We start from the raw sequence: 24,086 nt of genomic DNA on the forward strand, positions 1-24,086 counted from the left end.
CCTCCTTTGCCCCATCTTCTTTCTTTTAAGCTATAGACAGACAAAACCAAGGGAACATTTCCTTTATTTCATTTAAATGACCCGTCTTTCCTAAAAACAGGTGGCAGTAATCCCACATTTAGACAAATAATTTTGTCTTCAATTCTTAGTGTCATGTGTTAGACCACATTGTCCTAACATAGTCTAAGTACATGGACTAGCTAAAATCAGTCAATCACTTGGGCCAAGTCAGGTGGTAATAACAACAACAAAAACCTTACCCTCCACCACCAAGTTCCAAAGAACTTAAGTCTCCATTGATAAAGTATGAGTTTTCTCCACTCCACTTAAAGACCTTAGGGTAGAAATAGAAGACAGAGAACAGACATTTCAATCTGGAGAATTAGCAAAGAGGGAGTATCAGTTATCTGTGTGGGAAAGGGCACTACCCACTGGCTGAGGAATGCCAGGATGTAATCTCCCAAGGGGTTAGGAGATACAAAAGATCCCTCAGGCACATGTTGGCTCCGACCTGCAACCCCTCCCTGGATCTCAGACCATGCAAAAGGGCAGTTTTCAAGGCCCAGGGAAGGCATCTAAGCAGCTTCTGTGGTGCAGTTATGAAGTACTGGCCGGGCTAGAGTGAGACCAGATACAGTTATAGGATGGGACAGCTGCTGCTCCAACAACAGCTCCCCACCTCCAACCCTAGACACACTCCTGACACCATGACACCAGGACGTTGGGTATTCCATCTAGGTACCTTGAAATTAGGACTGAATGTGTAGAGAAAAGTTTCGCCTGTGCCATAATAGTGATCACTGAACTTGAAGGGATGAGTTGCGTATGCTCCAAAAATCTGTCAGAAGAAAACAGAAACATTATCAATTTTCAAATATAAACCTCCCAAAGAAATGCTTGGGAAATATTTTAGCAAAATCCTGTTCTGAGATCTCACATCTCTTCTAGCAAAGATTATTACTATGTCAGAGTTCCTATATTTAAAAAAAAAAAAGACCACCAACAAACAAAACGTCCCCAGTTCTCATTAGAACCCAAGTGGCTTAGAGAATTTATCTGTCAAAGGCCAACAATTGCTCCAATTTTAAAAGATGTCTGAAGTCCTCTATAGAGGCAAGATTCCCTTTAGTGAATACAGATGACATATTGGGAACAATAAACAACAAGATGCATCTTGCACACAGAAATGAGTAGTTAAAAGGAAAAAGGCAGGTCTCTGATGTGTTTTATAAGTGTAATTATGGCCAGACATTTCCCCAGAGAAAATAAATTTTTCTCTCTTGTGATTTGCAAAAATGAGTTTTCAATATCCTTATTAAAATGGTATCCTTAACAAGGCTGATCTAATATATCTTAGTTCAAAATGGCTTCTAAGAAAAAAGTAACGATTCCATAATACTGTAGGTTTTAAAAAGGTGATTTAGATGTATCTGAATCAATGATTTTTCAGTGTTTTCTTGATGGGGGTTGGAAGGAGCAGTGTTTTCAGAATACACATGCTCACTACTTGCACTTCCCATCCTCCTGCTCAGATCCTGACCAGTACTTGCAGGAGTGAGGACTGCAAGAGTGAGAGAGTGTGTTTATGTTTATGTATCATATATATATATTACACACACACACACACATATATATATATGCCTATGAAATGTCCTTAGGTGATTCTGACATACCTTATGCTCCAATCCCACTTGAGAAACAATAATTTAAATGGAGTCTATCTGAAAAAATGTGTTAGAACTTTTCAAAATAACTTAAATTGGATTATCACTGTGGAATCTCTTCATCAATCACACTCAGTTCCTAGTTCTTGAAATACTAAAAATTAGGTAGAGGAGAAGTCTAGAAACTCTAATACTGTGTTCTTCATACCAAAATCTCTCCCTAGAGCTGCTAAGAACAAAAGAAAACAAACATCCATCCATAAATATCCACTGCCCTTCTGCTGATATTTCAATAAAAGAAAATACAACTAAGTATTTTTAAAAAAGCATGTGCTAAAATATGGCAAGGGCAATAGCCATACGTGGAAGAAAGTTAGTACCTTTCTGATCAATGAGTAGAAAAAGCCATTCCTGCTCTCTCACCCTATACAGGATTCTAATTATACTCTTTCTTGGCTAATTTTTTTTTTTTTTTGTGGCTTTTTAGGGCTGTACCCATGCATGTGGAGATTCCCAGACTAAGGGTCAAATCAGAGCTACAGCTGCAGGCCTATGCCAGGAATCAAACCCGCAACCTCGTGGTTCCTAATCAGATTGTTTCCACTGTGCCATGATGGAAACATTTTTTTTTTTTTTTTTTTTGGTCTTTTTGCCTTTTTCTTGATCTGCTCCCATGGTATATGGATGTTCCCAGGCTAGGGGTCAGATCAGAGCTGTAGCCACTGGCCTACTCCACAGCCACAGCAACTCGGGATCCGAGCCACGTCTGCGACCTACACCACAGCTCACGGCAATGCCAGATCCTTAACCCACTGAGCAAGGCCAAGGATCAAACCTGCAACCTCATGGTTCCTAGTCGGATTTGTTAACCACTGTGCCACAACGGGAACTCCTACTCCTTTTTTTTTAAGCTAAAATTTTCTTAGCAATCATGGACATCTGTTTAAGGACTGGAGATTGGATGATACTAAGAAATTCCTGTTTATTTTTAATACTGTATATAGCATTGTGGTTTTGTAAGAAAATGTCTATTATTAACTTAATTAGAAAGAAATTGTATAATATGTATATAATGGTATTGTTTGATCTATACCATCTAGAAACTTAATATATTTGATAATAATTGAACAAAGGAATCTGGGGGGAATGAATAAAGTCAGCCAGAAGTGGTAAAAGGAAATTTAATGTTACAAAACCTATAAATGCATATTTGTTTTCCTTTTTCTCTCAGATTATTTAGTAGATAAAAACTATTTTAAAAACTAGATAACAATTTATTGTTTGGTCTGTAATATATATCAATGCAAAATGTGTAAAATTACCACGAAATGTAGAAAAATGTAGTAGGGTGATATAGGAGTAACATTTCTACACTTCACTGGAATAAATTTATTAGTATAAATAAGACTCTATTACCTGATCATTGCTCTATTACTTTCCACAACGCCTTGGGGATTACTGATTCAATTAAATTTGAGCCCCTTTGCAGGGGTAGTTTCTTTGGCCAGTCTATGAAGTTTATCCTGACTCTGGGAAGGCTCTCCTTAGCTCTTTCTCTGGTTCTTTCTGGTAAACCAGATGGTCTGCAGCTTAGTTTGCTGCCTTCATGGAACCACCAGCATCCTCTTAATTGTTTCCCACCAAAATTTTCCTTATATTCTACAGAGCACTTTGGACTTCTCCATGTTCTTGTAAATAATGTCAGTTCCCTTACAGTCTGCCTCTTTCCTCTTTGGAGCTAGGGGCTGCACGAGGTCAAATCCCCTTTTATGAGCAGGATGCTGGGCAAAGGCAGGAGACCTTGTATTCTCAGCTGGCCATGCCTAAGGTAGAGCTTTGTCCTCTGAGTAGGGGCTGGTTAGAGAAAGAGAGTCCCTTACCTCTATACCACTTGCCTGAAATCTAGCTGCAGAGATACAGCTCTTGGGCAGGGCATAAGAAGTGCTGGGGACCTGCCCTTAGCAGAAGCATATCATAGCTGTTGCCTGGGAGCTGTGGGCTGAGGGAGCCTCACTTCGTCCTCATGTGCCCAAGTGAAGCTTCCGTCTGAATGGTGGTTGGGGAGGGAGCAGACTGTGCCTCAAGTGCCACAGAATCTCACTGTGATGACTGAGACTGATTAGATTTTCTTAAATAAATGATTCTTCATTTGCTGTATGCCCTTAAGACAATTTCTAGAGACATAATTTAAGTGACTATTGTTTTTATAATCTCTACCAGTAATGGTTGTTTCACTGGGAATTGATTTTGTAGAGCCTCTTATGCCTGCCATTCTGCATATGTAATGCTTTTATATTAGAATTTTATATAATTCATTTCCAGATACATTTATAGGAGTTGTTCTATCATGTTCATAAACACAGCAAAGCCACATACTTGCCTTGGGGGTAGATGGGGTGGGCAAAGTAAGAGCTTTCAAATAACACAAGTGCCTCCAGGGTACCAGATTCAGTAAGATTATACCTCTGGGCAGATGATTAACCTTCTGGACAGGTGTAGACCTCCTTTACAAATCTGATAGGAAGCTGGGCGAAACTGTGTCATCAAAACCTGCTCTATATGGCCAACACATTCCCCAACAAGTCTGTTATCTTTTGGTAAATTAGTAGGAGAACTAATCTATACTTATGGTGCAGGTGTGTATGAGGTAAAAAACCATCTAGCCCTATCTCATCTAAAACACTGTACCTAACTTTGCAAATATTTCACTAAATTCCCAAGTAATTCCATGTTAAATCTTTGTTATTGTTATTGAAATTTTTAAATTGACTCTCCCTACTATTCAGCTTGGATTATGATTAAAGTATTCTCAAGCAATAAATAATAGTAGTAACAATGATAACAGCCAACCTCTTAATCTATAATTATACTGCAATAAAGTAACAGAAAAGATCATGGCTGATAAAGACAGTGCCTTTAGTACCCACCTCTTTGCTACTTTTCCCCAAGACAAATTATGACAGCAAAAATCTATTTCTCCTAAAATGATCCCAATGATATGGCTTCACAGCAGGCTCACCAGTGCTTAATAGTGCCCCACACTTAACAGGCACTCATTATACATTTCCCAAATGAATGAATAAATGAATGGTTTTAAGTAAACCCTGCTTCAAATGTCAGAAAGAGAAAATAATGATCTCTACACCTTAAAAGTGTAAAGAAATTTCTTCTTGCTGTTATATAGACCAAATTGAAATGTATAAAGAGCAGACTTGAAAGATGCCTTCCTTTTGTGAAGCAGAAGTCAGCCTAGACGGTATATGAAAGAAACCTGGTCAGATTCCACTCATACACCAAGCTGATTGAGGGAAGAATTATTAATGCAGAGTAGAGGGAGGGCCTCCAAGACCAACTGCAACACAGGGAAGAGTGCAATAAGCAATGGTCCAGATCATTTTCTCCTGTTTCGTAACAACTAGGCCCTTCAGGTACAACACACCATGGCCTTGACTGGCTCTCCATCTCAGCAACTATACAGGCAAGGCTGGTCGGCATTACTTCAGCTACCAGGAAAAAGTTGTGGTATGTCACTAGAACTTCTTTCTGCAACTACCTCCAAATCTAGACCTGATTTTTCTTCCAGCTTCTCCAGTTTTAGGTTGCAGAATATCATTATTGCTTCCTACTCTATGGTGAGCACAGGAAAAAAATTCTTTAGAATGTAAATATATTTTGAGATATATTCCATTTCCTTTTTTAGAGATGCATTTTGAAATATGTAGGGGTCGAATGACATAATTAATTGGAGTTTACTTCAAAATACCAAAGAAAAGCCAACAAAGAATGAAGTGGGGAGTTCCCTTCATGGCTCAGTGATTAACGATCCCAACTAGGATCCATGAGGATGCGGGTTCAATCCCTGGCCTCACTCAATGGGTTAAGGATCTGGTGTTGCTGTGGGCTATGGTGTAGGTTGCAGTCACGGTTCAGATCCCACGTTGCTGTGGCTGTGGTGAAGGCCAGCAGCTACAACTCCAATTCGACCCCTAGCCTGGGAACTTCCATATACCACGAGTGCAGCCCTAAAAAGCAAAAAAAAAAAAAAAAAAAAAAAAAAGTGTCTGTGGCAAAACCTGCTAACTATGGAATGTAGGTGATGGGGGTCTATTGTACTAGTTTTTCTAGTGTTGTGTAGGTTTGAAAAACTTCATTAAAAAAAAGTTCCTCTATAAGAGGAATAAGCCTCACCTGATTGTCCATATCTTTGATGACCAATAGGACAGGACTGTCTAATGATGCAGATTTCCGGTAGAGAGTCTTCAAGCTGGTTCCATGTTCTAATGTGCTATATGCGAGTCTCCATGGATACCCCTGTACCCTTGCTGGAAGGCGTCGAGCCAGCTGTGAATCCAAAGATGGAGATGTAAATACACAGTTTGCCTACAAATAACTCATGAGCTAGTAGCACAGAACAGATACCTGTGGCTCAAACTCAAAATTCACACTTATTTCCAGATTGCTCCCCTTTACTCTAGCAGATACTTGCCACTCTAAACCAATAAGGGAAAACCATGGCTTGACAGTGTTTACTTTGGCAGGGATGCTCCCCAGAGCATGAATTTCCTCTCATGAATGATCCTGCAGGGTCACTATGCCCCTATGCACTTGAAGATATAACACCTGCCTTGATAAAGAGCTATGAATTAGACACATGCTCTCTCTTTTAGACTTCAACCTGACTTTCACCAAGCAGTTCATATTTCTCCAGTTGTTACTTCTAAACCTTCATAGGCTCAGGGCTGCTACTGACAACAGCAGCTTCCCACAGAACTGAGAACAAGAAAATATGGATGTTTTGTACTAGTAGTCAGTTGTAGTCCTCATTGCACTTGCCTCTTTCACTTACATTAATATTTAACTTAAACTTGGCTGCCATAAACATCAATAATGCATATCTCTTCAAAAAATACATAGGAGGCTATGTAAAGGGTTGAAGTCTTCAGTCTGACAGAGTTCTAGTATCAGCAAAAACTCCCTCTCTGTAACTGCTTGGTCAAGTCACTCAGCTTTCCTGGGCCTTTACAGATGCATTTGTAAGTTAAGGGATTTGAATGATGATTCTTTAAGGTCTCTGAAATTCAGGTTTCTAGTCTGACTGATGGGGGAAATACAAGAGGTCCCTTACTAAAGTTCAAATACAAGCACATTATAGTATTTCATAAAAGCTAAAATAACAGATTTTCAGAAAATATAAAGTAAACAAAATTACAGAAAAAGGAAAATCACTCTTAGTGGTAGGTGGTTTCATAAAGCAAGTAGTGTCCTTCCTATATGACTTTTACTGAGCCCAATAAATTAAAACCATCAGACCTCTGAAGTAATCATTAGGATAAATTTGGATCCTTTTAAAATACATTAGGACTATAGTAGGATACTTTAAAAATTGTTTTGAATAAGTGGCTTTTTGTTTAGGTTTGGGGAATGGATGTAGCTATCTGGCCAAGTCCTCACAGTCCCAAGAAGGTGGCAGGGATGCTGCCTTTCAGAAGCAGAGAAGCGGACACTGGCCATGGTTAGGCTGCTGGTGTTCTTCCTCTAAAACCTGGCTCATCCTTCACCCCGGGTCCCCAGGGAGAACCCACCTGCTCGATGTGCATGTTCTCCAGAAGCGCGCTGTGGGGCTGCAGGATTGGCAGGGCTGCTTCGTCCTCATCTTCATAGTAGCTGCATGTGCTCTTCCTGCGCTTTGCCTCCTCAACTGTGATGATCTGAAATGGAGAAGACAGACCAAGGAAAATGATATTGTTGCTAATCCTTCACCTGCTAAAAAGGACCTCAGGTACACAACTGTCTATAACAGATAGGGTTTTAGCAGGACATAAATTAAACCAGGACTTTGTGGGAAACTGCTAATTAAAATTTCAATTTCAGAGCAAATAAAGAATTTAACATAGTACAGATACAGCACTTAATGTACAAATTAAGTCACAAGTTTTCCAGTTTTACTATTGCTCTGCTGTCATGTCATCAGGTACAAATTAAGCATAACTCCACAAGCAAACTCCACAATTTATATCCTTGAAATGCCCTAAATTATTCTGCATTAGCCTGCATCTAAATTTGAATTGCTTAGGGACTAATCAGAGACCGTACTATGAGTAGGTCTTCTAGAAATTGGGAAATTGGGAAGATAAGATAGTTTTTTAATCAAGACTCCTAATGTTTTCTCTCAAGGTTGTGCACATAGCAACCAACCCTGACAGAAATAGCAAATGGCAACATCTACAGAGAGCAACAATACAGAGAGAGCAAGCTTTAGTTTGAATTACAATTGAGTTACAATTCTTTACTGACAATTCAGAAACCATTAAAAGTCATCTTTCCTTCAGAGCTGAGAACAGAAACATGATGTTGTATACAGCACTTATTATTTCATTGTAGATACACTTATAAACTACCAAAGTCAATTTCATGTTAAAAATCTTTTTTCCCCCTCTCTGAAAGTCTGGAGAAATCACTAAAATTGAAGGATATAGATAGAAGGTGACTAATTCACCAAAATTCCTGAGTACCAATATTAATGCGACTTTTGCACCATAGAGAAAAACATTTACATAACATCTTGTGAAGGTTGTAAGATAATGACTACTCAGTTTCCAAAAAGCTGTCATTTGAGCTTTACAGGTAAGGAAATTAGTCATTGAATTTTACCATCTTCTCAAGGAGCATTTACTTAAAAAAAAAAAAAAAAACAAACCTGTTAAAACAAAAAAAATCACAAATCCAGCATTTTAAATGTGTTAAATAAAGCACATGTTTTGGGGGAACTCTGCATTTAACACAGATACAAAAATGAAGCTGCAGAATGAAAAAAAAATCAAGTATGGGTTTTTGACTCCAAAGAAAAGTGGCAAACCACCACCACATCTATCTCGGAAGTGAGTAAAATACCTGCTCTGGCCGCAATGTCAGCACAGTCCTTTCTCTTTAGAAAGCATTTCAAAACCTACTGAGTGGCAGAGCCGGAGGATTCCTAGGCACCTGGTTCACTCTCGGACTCCAACATACCTTCACAAAAGGCTCTTGATCTGGTCTGGCACAATAGAAAATCTGAATGTCCAGGGGCAGTCTTCGGACTCTCATGGTGACGGCGTGGGAACTGCCTGCTTGCTGTCTAAAGAGGAACAGGTTTTTTCTCTATCTGCCTTCACAGTACTGTTACAGCCACGCTAAGCTACAACTGTTTATGCAGTATCTAGTTTCCTGCATGGTTGAGTTTCTTTTTCCCTTAGGAGAGGGTTCAGTATTTCTACAGGAACACACCAAATTAGGATTTAGAGCAAACACACACTTCCTGTTAAGCAGAGCTACAAGGCTGTAAAACGACACTTTCACCTTTGAAAGGGTGGTTTCCTAATAGTACAACAAAACCTCGTGTTTTTTTTTCCCTTCTTCGTCTTACACTTTTCTTCTCAATTGTCCTCCGGCTGGCTGAGCTAGCTTTTCTAGCCCTGCCTTTTCAGAGTTTTTTTTTTTTCCCCTGCATCTTCTCTAGAAGCAAACCTCCATTTTAAAACTATATGTATGTTCCCTAACATCAGTTTAAATCTCAGAGGAAGGATGAAAAGAAGCTTTTACCAGAGGTAGGTAGGTTCATTACACGTAGAACAATGGTGTTTCACTTCAATACCATGTCATATATTTTGTTTGGGTTTTTTTTTTTTTTGGTCTTTTTGCTATTTCTTGGGCCGCTCCTGCGGCATATGGAGGTTCCCAGGCTAGGGGTCGAATCGGAGCTGTAGCCACTGGCCTACACCAGAGCCACAGCAACGCAGGATCCGAGCCGAGTCTGCAACCTACACCACAGCTCACGGCAACGCCGGATCGTTAACCCACTGAGCAAGGGCAGGGACCGAACCCGCAACCTCATGGTTCCCAGTCGGATTCGTTAACCACTGCGCCACGACGGGAACTCCTTTTTTTGGTCTTTTTTAATTTCACACATGCGGCATATGGAGGTTGGAGGTTCCCAGGCTAGGGGTCAAATTGGAGCTATAGCTGCTGGCCTGCACCATTGCAACGCAGGATCCAAGCCGCATCTGCAACCTACACAACAGCTCATGGCAACACTGGATCCTTAACCCACTGAGCGAGGCCAGAGATCAAACCTGTGTTCTCATGGATACTAGTCAGATTCATTTCCACTGAGCCACAATGGGAACTCCCCATGTCATGTTTGCTGGGTGTGAGAAGCTTCAAAGAATGGAAGAACATCTGGTTTATATGAGGCTGAGAAAAATGTTACTTTAGACTCAGTTTTTCAAAACAGTTGGCAAAGTAATATTTACCTTTTTACCTTTTGAAATATTAATCTTGATGACTGCTAAGCATGATGCATATTCTACTGCCTAGATCTGATGTCAGGAGATCGGAAAGAAATGTACATCACCATTGGAGCAATTTTCAGGGATCCTTCTATGAGTTTTCCAGATCTGAAACGGCCTCTCAGTCTCTGGTACCCCAAAGGGATCAAGCGCTACTAGGTAGGTCTCCCTGGGGGTCAGTTCTAAGGAGGCTCTGGCAGATACGTGGTAACCAATCTCAGGTCAGCCAGAACTTAATGCAGGAATCTGGGCACAATCTGGGACTGAATCACTTGGATTTTGTACTAATGAGACAGCAGTCTCTTCAGTACCTGACACTTAATGACAGCTAACATTTATCGAGTGCTTTCTATATGACAGCGGATACTTGGCCAGACATGAGGACACAAAATTACAGTATACCACTGGTCAGCTCTTCAAATTAGCAAAAGTTTTAAGAAAGGAATAACAGTAATAATACTTTCTGTTGGCAGAAGCACAGTGAGAAGAAGGGTGTTCCCCACATTTCTGGCAAGTTGTCATTATATAAAAAATTAGAGGAGCCTTAAAAAATTAATACCCTTATACTAAGTAATTTCACTTCTAGGAAATCAGGGGAATAGTCAGGTCATTTCACCCTTGTGAAAAACTTTAACAAACACAACGATTCTTAAAAGTGGGGAATTGTTAAATTGAGATTTAAAATATTACGTAACCATTAAAGTGAGGCTTTGAAATCTTTAATGTGATCCATTTCTCACAAGACATCAGATGAGAAAAACTAGATAGCAACCTATACATAGAATGTGATCCCATTTTGCAAAAATAAAAAGCAAGACTCACTCTCTCAACCCATACCCCCTAGAAAACATCCTAAAATAGAAAAAAGGAGTCAAAGAAAATGTACAAAGGTGTTAAAGTGCAGTTAGATATTATTTTTAAATATTCTGCATTGTACTTTTCTGTAGTTTCCAAATTTCCTATAATAAGCAGGTGTTACTTTTACAATATTAGGAAATACAGCTTATTTTAAGAGCTCAGGCATGGAGGATGGACTGGTGGTTGGGTGGCAGGAGGTGCCCTTGAGCATCTAAGCGAAGGTTGCAGACAGCTGACTAGGGCAGTGGTCCCCACCCCACATAAGATCAGAAACAACAAATTCTAACTAGAGATGAATGACTAGATATGATGATGAAAGAAGAATCTGGGATGATATCTAGCTTTCTGGCTTGGGGTGCCACTAATTAAGATGGGAATACATGAGGAGAAACAAGTTTAGGGAAAGATGATGAGATATTTTGGACATGCTGAGGACTGGACGTGTTTGGAGACTGAAGGTTCCTCCTCCCACCCACAGAGTAGGAGCAAGGCTATTATAGTGGCTTGACCTTAAGGTAATGCCAGAGAGCAGAGTTTGCTCCTGCATGGGAAGGAGCTTGGCTGGCATGCTTCTCACTGTACTTTGTACTCTCTCCTCCATGTGGCAAAAAATAGGGATAACAGTCCAGTCATGTTTCCAGTTTTCTTTCCATTGTCCCAAGTGTTACCAAGAGCACTAGGAGCTTAGAACAGGCCAACCTATTTCTTCCTCCTTCTCCATCGCTTTTTCTTGTCCTCTTCTACCACACATCTAGAGACACCTTCTAAAGGAATTTGCCCTCTCTTTCATTCTCCTCAGCAGCTCAGTCTGCGTGGCTCACTCAAGCCCACTCTGCTCTAGATCTGGAAGGAGACCTTTCTCTCTCTGCACGCCTCTTTAGCTCCTTTTCCTCTGATGCTGGTCGGCATGGCCTCTAGTCCGACTGGAATTGTCAAGAGCTGAGATTCGAGGTTGGAATTAGTGGAAAGATACAGAACAGGCCTTAAAGAAGGCTGCTTCAGCTCAAGCTATTCAGGCCTAGTCAGGAAAGGATTGAATCCCCAGTGCAATTTTAAACCTTCTCTCTGGAACTCCATATTGGGGCAAAAGACCACAGCCTCCGTAAGAAAATATACCTTTCCTAGCTTTGCTTCCTCTGTGCACATATCTCATGGGGGGAGGAGGGAGCTCTTGGGCAGGGATGTTTAGACGAGGAGGATAGGACTTTGTGTTCCCTGGTGTCTTGGCCAGAATACCAGTGTCACAACCCTCTGCCTGGTGAGACCCAGCAATAACTGTGGGGCATCTACGTGCTCTGGAGGAGCAGCATGGAAGAAGGAGATGTGTGGTGGAAGCAGATGTGTGAGTCAGCAGCATAAACCCCAAAGGTTAATGAGCTCATTCAAGGAAGATGTAATAAATGAGAAGAAAAGATGGCCAAAGATGAAGTCCTAGAGAACACCATGAGAAAAGGAACAAATAAGTATTCTCAGACTGGCCAGAGACAGAAGGAAACACAGAAAAGAAAAAGGGGGGGGGACCTGATATGAAAAGCCGAGGGAGGGGGAGCCTAATGGTTTTAAATTTTGGTTTGTTTTGGTTTTTTTTATGCTTCACTCGAAACATATGGAAGTTCCCAGGCTAGGGGTCGAATCGGAGCTGTAGCTGCTGGCCTACACCACACCTTAACCCACTGATCAAGGCCAGGGATCGAACCTGCGTCCTCATGGATACTAGTTGGATTCATTTCCACTGAGCCACAACAGGAACTCCTAAATATTTTTAATCAATGGTTTCAAACCAGAAGCTTAGGAACTATGAGAAGAAAAACATATAAACAGGTAAACTGGTGGGCATCAGACTGCAGAGCTGTGGGCAACGGGCCGTGGGAAGATAGGAGGAGTAACCTCGACTGAAAGCATCACAGAAGTGACAGATGAGCTACAACTTAAGGATGACAGGAGTCTGCCGCAGAAAGCCGTGGGTGCGTGCATACGTTTGGGCTGGGAGGGAGTGAATAATGAAGGGACAAGCGAGGAAAGCACACATATGAAAGGACCTGGCATTCCAGAAGGAATTAGACTCAAAGGGCAGGGCTCATCCCCTCAATCATCCCAACCTGACAGAGTTCCAGCCTTGGAAGATCTGACTGCCCACGTAAGGAGTCTAAAACCAGATTGGGCAGTTTTATCGCTCAACATTGATCACTGAGAGAACCTCCTAATAGGTCTTCAAGCCTCAAGTGCTATCCAGTTCCAATCTACTGAACATTTGCCAGCAAGAGTGACCTCTCCAAAATGAGTATCTGTGTTTACTTTTCCAGGCTCAAAATAGCTCAATGCCTTCCTGCTGCACTTAGGAAAATAACCAAACTCCTACAAACGGTTCATAGGTCCTTTATGATCTGCCATTTCATTATCTCCAGCTTTCTTTCTTGCCACTTCCTCGGCTTTGCACTCTGTGATCCAGCTACACTGAACTTCCATTCATTTATTAAATATCCTGTACTCTTGGTTTCTTCCCTGGGGCATTCCTGTGCACAGACTTTTCTCTCTGGCCAGAACATGTCCCACCTTGACCCCAACTGCTTGTCCTTCCACTTTTTCTGATCTCAGCTCAGACTACTCCTGGGTGGCTTCTCCTGATCCCCCAGCACCATTCAGCTGCCTGGGTGCATGCTCTCACAGCACAGAGCACTTCGCCTACAATGACAATTATCTTATTATGTCGTACTGTCTTATCTATACTTCTTGATGCTACAGTTGACTTATTTCATCCATTGTGCCCCTAACATAAGAAGGGCTTGGTAAAGGCTCAAAAAAATTATGAGCAGTTTTTCAGGTCAAATTAAGAAGCTTGACTTTCATACTGTACGTAATGGGGACTCAGCACAGTTTCCAAAAAGGGAAGTGAAATTACTAGGTGGTAGGGGTGGTGATGGAATCTTTCTGACACATGCAACTAGCTTCAAACAGAGGAAAAGGTTTTTCTTCTTCCCAGGTAATTTCAAAGGTGTACAGGAAATCTAACTTCTTGCCAGCCAAGAAGTTCTTGAAATTTGGACACAATAACATTTGTTTGTGCACTGTACTTTAAGGACCACGACAGTCTGGCCCTCTCTTGAGTCTTACCTCCCAACTTTTAGTGGTTGGCTCACTGAAGAAGTTGTCAATCATATTCAGTTCTTCTTTTTCTACCACCACAAAGCCTTGCTCTTTGGCATCTTTCCCATAGACATCAGGAGACCACTGAACAAAGAAGGTGTACAAGTGATCCACCCTGAAAAACATGTTCATCACAGGAGTTAACATGAAATCTACTTTCCTGGCAGGCACTAGTAGGAACCTGAACATGTACAACTATCTTTTTCCTGCTTGGCAACCCACTGTGCTAATTGGGAAATCTCCCATGTTGAAGATAATCTCCATGAGTGCATTCAAAACTTGGAAAGGAGGTCAATCAATGAAGGCAGAAGCCCATAGACCCTGAGAAAAAAGTCTTTCAGTCTGAGGGAAAAGATCAAGACATGGGACGTAGAGCTTTAAAAAACAAACAAACAAACAAAAAACAACGCTGAAATATTTATACCAAATTCTTTTTCCTCATCAAGTTTTCATTTATTGGACACCTGTATTCATGGAGAAAAAATTCAACCTGAAGCTTTAGATGGGAACAAAGATAAGCAATATTCCAATGAGTCTTCACATAGATTGAAGCATTATTATATCATAATTTTAATAATATCTTTAATAACTAGAAAGAATGAGGGATAATAGTAGCTATTATTTTAACATTAGAAAGAGACAATTTTATTGATATAGGAATGTAGTTTGCTTCCAATCTCTGTTCTTTTATACATGTTTAACATCTGAGGGTTCTAAAGCATCTCCCTCTCCAGGCTTAATCAATAGAGAAGTGGCTACTTCCTGAGCAGACAGTGGGGGCTCTCATTCCTAGCACCTAAAGTACCTCCCTCCCCCCGCCCCCATGTAGGAAGAGTTACAAGACCTCTGGCCTTAGATTCCACACCTGCAACCATCACAGTGGGGGAGTGGAAGACAAATAGGATCAAATGATTCTTTAAAGTCTTTCCTAATTAAAAAGTGGTCGTTTCAATTTGAGGCTACTGTTTGGGACAACGCTAAGTTATTGCCATGTTTTTAAAAGTTCTAACTGTAAAAACATTATAACACTATTGCTCTATAGAAATTCTGTGCCCCCCTGACATTGCATATGTTGAAATCTAACCCCCAATGTGTTGGTATTTGGAGGTAGGACCTTTGGGAGGTGCTGAGGTTATGAGGCAGAGCCCTCACCAGACATCAAATCTGCCAGCACCTTAATACCTTGACCTTGGACTTCCCGGCCTCTAGAACTGTAAAGAATAAATCTCTTTTTTTTATGAGCCACCCAGTCTATGGCATACTGTCATTGTAGCCTGAACAAACTAAGACAAATATTAACAGGATGAAAACGAAAAAGATATGCCACCATATTTCTAATATTCCAATGGATCAAACAGTTTTTAGGCTCCTTGTTCTTCTCTGTTCTTGTCCACATGCACACAATTTTTTTTCATTGTTATCAGGGCTAAGACATAATTTTTGGTTTTATGTAACATTAAATAATGCATATTTACTATGTCACTAGTCTTTATACTGACTTTTAATGGCTACGTTTCATTAAAGCAATAAATTACAATTACTCAAATTCCTATGTCCTGAGGGAGATCAGTTTGTTTCCATTTCTTTGATTGTACAAACAACATTACAATGAATATCCTCATGATCTATGCCTTTTGCCATCTTCTGAATTATTTCCTTAAGATGAGTTCCCAGAAAAGGGATTATCAGGCCAAAAGGCATGATGTTATAGCTTGTGACTCACCCTGTCAAGCTGCTCTTGAAAGGCTTAGTTTACTCTGACATGAACACTGAAGTTTGCATCCAATTCTTATAACAATCTTGCTTATCATATTTTAAGTTTTATCTGACTCCCTCTGAATTTCTTCGAGTGGTAGTGGGTTGAACATTTTTCAAATGTTTTCTTCCTGGCTGCAGCTTTTCTTTCATAAGTTGGCTCTTTGTGATTATGGAGTCAATGTTTTTCTTCTTAATATGTGGAAGCTTTAATGTAAACATTCACCACTATCAAATGTCTTTCTAAGCTTTTTTTTACCTTTTTATATTAATTATACCTTTTCTTCCATAGTACAGAATTACCAATTTTCATATATTTTAAAGGTAGAGTTCCTTCGAGACATCTCCCACTCCTTCAAAACAAGGAAAGTTGCCACCCAAGACAAGGTGTGTATCCATGTGTATGATATGCTACCATTTCTATTTTTTTTAAAAAGAGATATAGATATATGTTATAATTGTACATGGAAGTGATGATTAATTTTACATGTCAACTCGGTTAGGCCATGGACAGTTTTAGTCAAACACTGGTCTAGATGTTGCTGTGCAGGGTTTTTTGGTGTGTTTTTTAAGATGTGATTAACAAGTAAGCAGCCTTTCAGTAAAGCAGATTACATTCCATAATATGAGTGGGCCTCATTCAATCAGTCAAAGGCCTTAAGAGAAGATGACTAGGGTCTCCTGAGCATGAAGGAATTCTGTCTCCATGGCCTTTAAACTGGAAACTACCATATTGACTCCTCCCATATCAATATCCAGCCTACCTTGTGAATTTTGAACCTGTCAGCCCCCCATAACCATGTAAGTGAACACCTTAAAAGAAATCTTTCGCTACACACAAACATACACACACCCCCTGGGTTCTGTTTCTCTAGAGATCCTTAACTAATACAACAGACTACGCTGAAAAGCTACATAAGAAACTGAACAAAATGGTTATCTTTGGAGAATGGAATGAAGTGTGAGTTACATTATATATGTGTGTGTGTATCTTATTTAAATTTTTGGACTTTGAGAATTAAAATTATATTTAAAAAAGCAAATAATGAGAAGTTTCTATCTCACTCACATCCAGTCATCCATCACATTCCAGATCTACCCTTTTCCCCTAAAGGTGACCAAAATTTTCTTGTTTTTATGGTGTTACTTTTATAGATCAAAATAAATATGAACATACATACTTTTTTTTTTTTTTTTGTCTGTTTGTCTTTTAGGGCCACACCTGCAGCATATGGAGGTTCCCAGGCTAGGGGTCTAATCTGAGCTGCAGCTGTGGGCCTACACCACAGCCACAGCAACACAGGATCTGAACCACGTCTGCAACCTACACCACAGCTCATGGCAATACCAGATCCTTAACCCACTGAGTGAGGCCAGGGATCAAACCTGTGTCTTCATGGATGCTAGTCGGGTTTGTTAACTGCTGAGCCACAACAGGAACTCCATGAACATAGATTTTGTCTTTCATTTCTACAAGAGAGTACTATTCTAGCTTTTTTTACCTAAAAATATAGAGAGCCAGGATATCCTTCCATATCAGTATAGAGATGGCTTCCTCATTCTTTCTTTCATAGCTACACAGCACTGTACCAAGTGGATTTCCCGTTGTTCCTATAACCGTCCTCTCTAGATGGACACTTGCTTTGTTTCCAGGACGGCACTGTTATAAACAATGCTATGATGAGTAACTCCGTATGCAAGTCATTTTGCCCATAGACACACAGAGCTGTGGGATCCATTTCCAGAAGTGGAACTGTGTCATCCAAGAAGCATTTCACTTATACTTTTGATATATACTATGTTGCCCTTTTAAGGATGATGTCATTTTTTGCCCTCCTACCAGCCATATATACACTCTTAAATCTTTGAACTATCTGAATCATGTAGTAGGACATTTCCTACTAAAAGTGAACTTAGAATAAAATAAATCACAACTCTAGAAAGGTTTGATAAGTATACAATCCTAACTCTTAGTTTTCTAACACTTAAAATTTAGTCCATCTTAACTGAATTTTGGAAAAAAGTTGAGAACCAAATATACTTCACTCTAACTTTTGGAAAAGGACACATTTATTATGTGCTTATCCGCATCAAATAAAATGGCTTTCTAAATATTTTGTTGGCTAGCTTATTTGTGATAAAGAGAAAAGCGGTCTCTGATACCTGGGAGCTAGCCTGGTCCTACTGGTCAGGCCCCAGTGTTGCACGGAGCTGGCCTGGGGCTCACAGCGAGGCCCTGGTAGTCTCCTGTTGAATGTAACTTCACAGAACATAAACATCAGGCAAAGCCACTTTATGACCATGATGAATCATGAAAGAAAAGAGACCACTCTGAGGTCTCCTATCTGAACACAAACATCGTCCAGCCACAAAAATGACCAAACATCCCTCGAATCTGGCCAATGTAAATGGCTGTACTTCTTTACCAATTATGGCATTAGCCTCTCTGGTCTTCCTACCTCCCACGTAGGATTTTATAAGATACTCAGTCATAGAATGACCTCTGCTTCCTGACGGCTTCCAATCTATAGCAAAGTCTCACTTCTTTAAGTTCTCCCTTAAATCACCTAACGTAAACCTAAACCCTGCGACTCCTTTCTGGCAACCCCTTCCTGAGATGGCCCTCGGTCCCAGGCTGTGTTCTCCTCATTGCTCAAGTCAACCCAACTCACTCCACTTCAGATGTGTTTCTGGTGGTCCCTGGCTGGAGGGCATTGCTTCCTTCAACAATACTCTCTGGGCACCCACTGAGTGCTAGTGATCCTGCCCTTGAGGAGCTATCTTTTGGAATATTAGGGCTGGTGGGGATATAGGCTGTCATTTAATCCATTCTTTATCTATTCTTGGATATAAGAGAACAGGGCCTCTGAAGTCTATTATCAGAATCACAGCCAGGACTAGATCTCCTGAGGTGGCAATCAGCGTTCTTTGAACTACACTGCAAAGTCCTCCGCTTATCCCACATGGATTCCTGAATTGTTTCCCAGTTAACTTCCTGGTTATAACACATTTTTAAATCACTTTTTAAACTTACTTTCCATGAAGGGCTGCTCATTTGTCCTCTAACATTTTACTCTCATAGGAGAAGCCACTGTACAAGCATAAACATTGAAGAAGCATTCCAAGAAATGCTAAAAACTCATGCTGACATATAGCCCTGTGTCAGACTGCAAGGGAATGAGGGATGAGGCACAGATTTGAAGTTAAGATTTCATTTCTTCTTAGACATTGTAAGAAAACATAAATTGTGAAAACTGCAGATCAATAAAGATTTTATGGTTCGATTCTATCTTAGCAATTGCCAGTCACTTCCCTTTCTGGGACAAAGACCTGAAGTTGCCTGGGGAAACCATTTGTGCAATCCTTTTTATTATGCAGATGCAAGGAGAGTAGGACTTACTATTCTGGAGGAGAATATAATTGAGCATCCCCCGCTTGATGAAGACAACTCATTTCTACAACCCACTGGGTGGGGTAGATGGGATAGAAGATGGAAGAGAGGGAAGATCTGTGTAAGGGCCAAATGATTTCCTGAGAAAAAGGAATCTTGTGCCTAATACCTTATCTTTCAAAGTTCAAGATGATTAGAGCATCTCTGGTGAATTAAGATGGTCCTAATAGAGGACCTTTCCTTAGGAAAGGATAACACCCTTTCTTCTGCCCCATCCTTCTTGAAGAGAAACTCTTCAAGGGGGTGGGGAAAGTGGTCTGTCCTGGACTGATGACCTCGGATTCATATGAATGCCATGGTTATGTTGGGAGCAAGTTAAGCTGGACATGATGTGCTGCTGCTGAAAAAACTTCGACTAAGCACTTGTCACAGGGGACATACTATGGAGGGAAATGGCTACATATGTCACACATATTATGTGAGTCCTTAGAAGCTGTAGCAAGTGAGGGGCTGGGAGCAAGGTCTGTTTTGACCAGAGCATTCTTGGCTGCATGTGCCATTCTCTATAGAAGAAGCACGTCCACCTGGGGCAAGAATCTGGGGTGACCAAGCAAGGAGGTTTATTCCAAGTCTCTTCTCTTGGGACTGCCAGGTTTCCAATGAGTGGTTAATCAAGCCTCTGGATTGGTTGGTCGCCAGAGTGAGTGGTCTATTCCACAGCAGTCAGTGGTGGGTCAAGAGCAGCCAAGGCCAGCCCTTTAAACTGGGTAAGCACTTATCGAGTTTGTCGAACTTATAACAAAAGTAAATATCTAGAAAGGAGCAAAAAGGCATTCTCAAGATACCACAGAAAGGAGGGTCAGAGTCATAAAAATTTTAATGTTAAACAGAAACAACCTTATGGTTTAAGCAATGATGATGAAATATATCAGCTACCTAAAATGTGATTCCCTGCCTTAAGGACCTCACAGTGCACAACAGCTCAAAAAGGCAAGCATTATTATACCCAGTTTAAAGATAGGGAAACTGAGGCTCAGAAGATTGAATACCATGGAAATGCCCAGCCAGTCTAAGCTCACTGCCTCTTTTATGAATGTTGGACCCCAAGCAGGGTGGGACATTTTTATACCTGCCCACAGTCAGAGGTTTCACAGTATAGGTCAACTACTTCCTTGGCTTTGAGTTTTATTAAGTTTAAGTAAGTGTGAGATGCCCTGGGTGGCCCTTAGGGCACATGCTGCCCACTTCCCAGCCCTCCTGCTCCATCTTCCACGCTCAGTTCCACGCCCAGAACTGTCAGCACTGTGCTCCATGCCTGGGGACCATCATGGGGGCCACCCCGCCTCAGCCATGCTCCTGGGAATGGTTCTCCACTGGCTGCAACAGGCAAGTTGCATCAACCCATCTCCCAGGCAGTGGGCTCTATTTCTGCAGCCAAGAAAGTCACCCCAGCCTCGAGAAGCCTCAGGTCAGATGAGGTGAGATGGGAAACCTCCAAAGGAGGTTCCGCAATGGGGAAACCTGAAGGAAGTGCTCCTGCTTCTTCTCTCTGACATCCAGGGCATTGGCACACCCCTACTTCCCTTAACAACAGCCTCTCACATAAACACTCCCCATTCTCTTATGTAGAGAAACCTTCACACTATCCCCTGGGCGAAAAGCAGAGGAGTGAACAATTAAAATGGCCTATTTCAAAAATAATGCCATTTGTAGCATTTGCATGGAAAACCAGAGGCTCTCATAGTAAGTGAAGTAAGTCAGAAGGAGAAAGACAAATAGCATATGATATCACTTATATCTGGAATCTAATACAGAAAAGAAACAAACTCATGGACATAGAGAACAGACTTGTGTTTGCCAAGAGGGAGGGGGAGGGAGTGGGGGGGACTGAGAGTTTGGGGTTAGTAGATGCAAACTTGCATTTGGAATGGATAAGCAATGAGATTCTGCTATATAGCACAGGGAACTACATCTGATCACTTGTGATGGAACATGATGGAGGATAATGTGAAAGAATATATATATAATATATATATATGTACACACACACTTATATATAAATAACTGGGTCACTTTGCTGTACAGTAGAAATTGACAGAACATTATAAATCAAGTATAATAAAAATTTAAAAAAAAATAAAAATAAATAAAATGGCTTGTTTCCACAAGAGAAAATTAAAGTTGATTTGGAACTAATTTGATTGCTTAATTCTTAGGCCTTCAAAGACCAAAGAGAAGAGGATGTAACTTCATCTTTTTCCTTCTAGATTAGAGGAGCCCTAAGTTTATTTAACCTAATTCTTGGAATGGTTCTTTTGGCTCATTTAACTGGGTATTCCTGGAGGTTAGTTCCCAGAACTGAACCCTGCCCCCTTGGAAACAGGCCTCAATTTCTGAAAATTCCCCTCCTTGTTCCTCTGCTTCCGCTTCACCCACTGCTTCCTCAAGTTCATATCAGTTCTGCTCTCACCTTGACCCTCATGCCTCCTTTCCCCAGCATTAGCCCCTCCTGGATTCACACACTTCCAGGCCAGTCTTTCCACTTTACACGCACCGGCGCCCCCTAGAGGCACACAGCTTTGATCTCCCATTGGACCTGCCCTTCCCATACCTACTCACAGAAACAGAAACAAGCATCATTCTAACTCCTCTCATGGAGTGAGGGATGTCCCTGGGTTCGCTTATTTGTGCTTGATGGAACCACTGCAAGTCAAAGGCACCTAACGTTGGCCAGGAAAAAACCCTCCCTGGTGGGGCTGCCTACTCTCCTCTAGCTCTCTTCCTTGACCACTCCACACAGCAGCTATTCCAGACCTCTACTGCCTCTCTTTTTTTCCTTTTTTTTAGGGCCGCACCCACGGCATAAAGAGGTTCCTGGGGTTGGGGCTGAATTGGAGCTGTAGCTGCTGGCCTACACCACAGCCACGCCAGATCCGAGCCATGTCTGTGACCTACATCACAGCTCGTGGCAACGCTGGATCCTTAATTCACTGATCAAGGCCAGGGATCGAACCTGATACTAGTCAGATTTGTTTCTGTTGAGCCATGATGGGAACTCCTATCTCCTTCATCTTAACCCCCAACCTTACTTGCACATCTCCATCCTTAAAAAAATAAGTCTCCAGATTTTGTTTCTCCCTAAAGCTTCCCTCCTATACGTCATCTTCCCTTCAGATTATATTGTTAACATTTGGGTTAGTATTTTTTTTTCAAACTCCTTTTCATAACTAGTTGTATTAACCTTTTATATATCCTTTGTTAAGCCTGCCTCAGATACTATCTGTAAGGAGACAGGATTTTTAAATTTTTGCCCTTCCTCACCACTTTAACTTTAGTGGAGCTGATTTTCTCAAGTGTGACCTATTGTGGGACTTAACTGTATCCCAGTGGTCATTTGTCTTGTCCTGTGAAAGCCTGTTGACAGTTTTTTTTGAAACTCAGTGACTCAGCCTGTAGTCTCCAATGAGTCACTGAACTTCTGGCCTCAGTTACTCAGAACACTATCTATGGCCTCTGGCCAAGCCAACACGATTACCAGTAATTACTACCATGCTGGCTACCATGTGGTCAGGAAGAAAGAAATGGGGTAACCTGTGTGAGCAGGGAACTCATGGGTCAGAAACCGGGTCCCAGAAAAAAGCTAACACTAAAGGAAGATGCAGTAGAAGTCGTCCTGGAAGGAAGCCAAGAGGAACTGGCAGAGAGATAGAAGGGAGCTGAGAATGCAAATCTGATCACTTTACCCAACTGTGTAAAATCCTCCCCATCTCCCTGTATGTTTTAGGATAATTTCAAACTTGGGGCAGCCTTCAAGCTTTGTTGTGTCCCACTTTCCCAAATGTGCTCTTTGCTGCAGCCAGAGGCTCTTGTGTCTGTTCTCCGACATCCATTCTAGACTCTGGGCTCAAGCTGTTACCTCTTTTCTTTATTGTTATTATAATTATGTATCATTTCAAGAAGACTGACCATAACAGTAAGCCCAGAGGAGAATCATCTCACCCTGAGAATCATCTCACCCAGGGAAGTCTTCCCAGGGGCCAAGGTTAAGGTGAGCTCTGAGGAAAGAGGAAAAGTCATTTAAAGGAGGAAGGGGACACGGTCTGTTACCGAGGGAACATGTGTACAGGGATCTGGCATCTTAAGAGCAGGGTGATCCTGGAAGGAGGTCAAACTAGACAGGGCAGAGGGAAAGAGAGATACTGCAGTCATGTCCCCAATACTTTCTGATAGAGGATTCTGTCATAGGGACAGGGCTCCTGACACACAGGCCCTGCCCCAAGGGATCCAGGCCCTGCCCTAGAGCCATCACGTTGAAGGGAATGAGCAAAAAATCCTAACACAGTTCCAACAGCACAGTGACAGAAGCCAGCAGCCACTTGAGCTGGGATTTCCGTGTTGAACAGGAACTCCTCAGGCAGGTTAGGAATTCCTGACAGGTAGAATGAAACAGCAAGTTTTATTCTTTGTATAATGGAGAGGCAGGAGGTTTAAAAAAAAAAAAAAAAGCCAGAGGGGCTGGGTCACGGGTCATGGAAAGTCCTGGACACGGGATAAAATGCCTTGACCTTATCCTGAGACCATTATTTCTCAAAGTGCAACAAAGGAGTTCCAGGGACTATTCAGAGAATACACAGAGGAACATATTTTCATAGGTACATATTCATTTAAAGCGTATTAAGAGTAAATACAATTGGCATATACTTCAGATTTCACAGATATCACTGCTCAAAAATAGGCTAAGTTAAAACAATAAAAAAAGATCTGATCTAAATCCTTTGAAGATAACATATAAGTCCATAGTAGTAGGAGTGTTTTGCAGATGTGGGGATATTTGTGAAGGAAGCTTGAGTTGAGAAGCACTGCTGGCTGAGGCAACACCCGTGCCTCCAGCAGCCCGGGAGCCCCGGCTAGATTAAGAGTGGAGTCAAGGAGGGAAGGTCAGGAAAAGAC

At 41.3% G+C, this 24,086-nt stretch overlaps 1 protein-coding gene across 13 annotated transcripts in view; it reads right to left on the reverse strand.

Annotated features, from left to right (window-relative positions):
• NCOA7 (nuclear receptor coactivator 7) overlaps positions 1–24,086 on the reverse strand; it is a 150,911-nt gene that overhangs the window by 2,435 nt on the left and 124,390 nt on the right. For 12 of the 13 annotated variants that reach the window (XM_005659211.3, XM_021088655.1, XM_021088639.1 and 9 more), the window contains 5 exons: positions 13,958–14,105; positions 7,247–7,372; positions 5,853–6,005; positions 743–838; positions 261–334 (listed from right to left, as the gene is read on the reverse strand). In XM_005659211.3, the coding sequence (XP_005659268.1) occupies positions 261–334; positions 743–838; positions 5,853–6,005; positions 7,247–7,372; positions 13,958–14,105 (597 nt within the window). Of the gene's footprint in view, positions 1–260; positions 335–742; positions 839–5,852; positions 6,006–7,246; positions 7,373–8,672; positions 9,331–13,957; positions 14,106–24,086 lie in introns of those variants that run through there. The other variant, XM_003353224.4, reaches the window with a different exon arrangement.

This window comes from Sus scrofa, chromosome 1 (genome assembly GCF_000003025.6).
Source record: "Sus scrofa isolate TJ Tabasco breed Duroc chromosome 1, Sscrofa11.1, whole genome shotgun sequence".
Lineage (NCBI taxonomy): Eukaryota > Metazoa > Chordata > Mammalia > Artiodactyla > Suidae > Sus > Sus scrofa.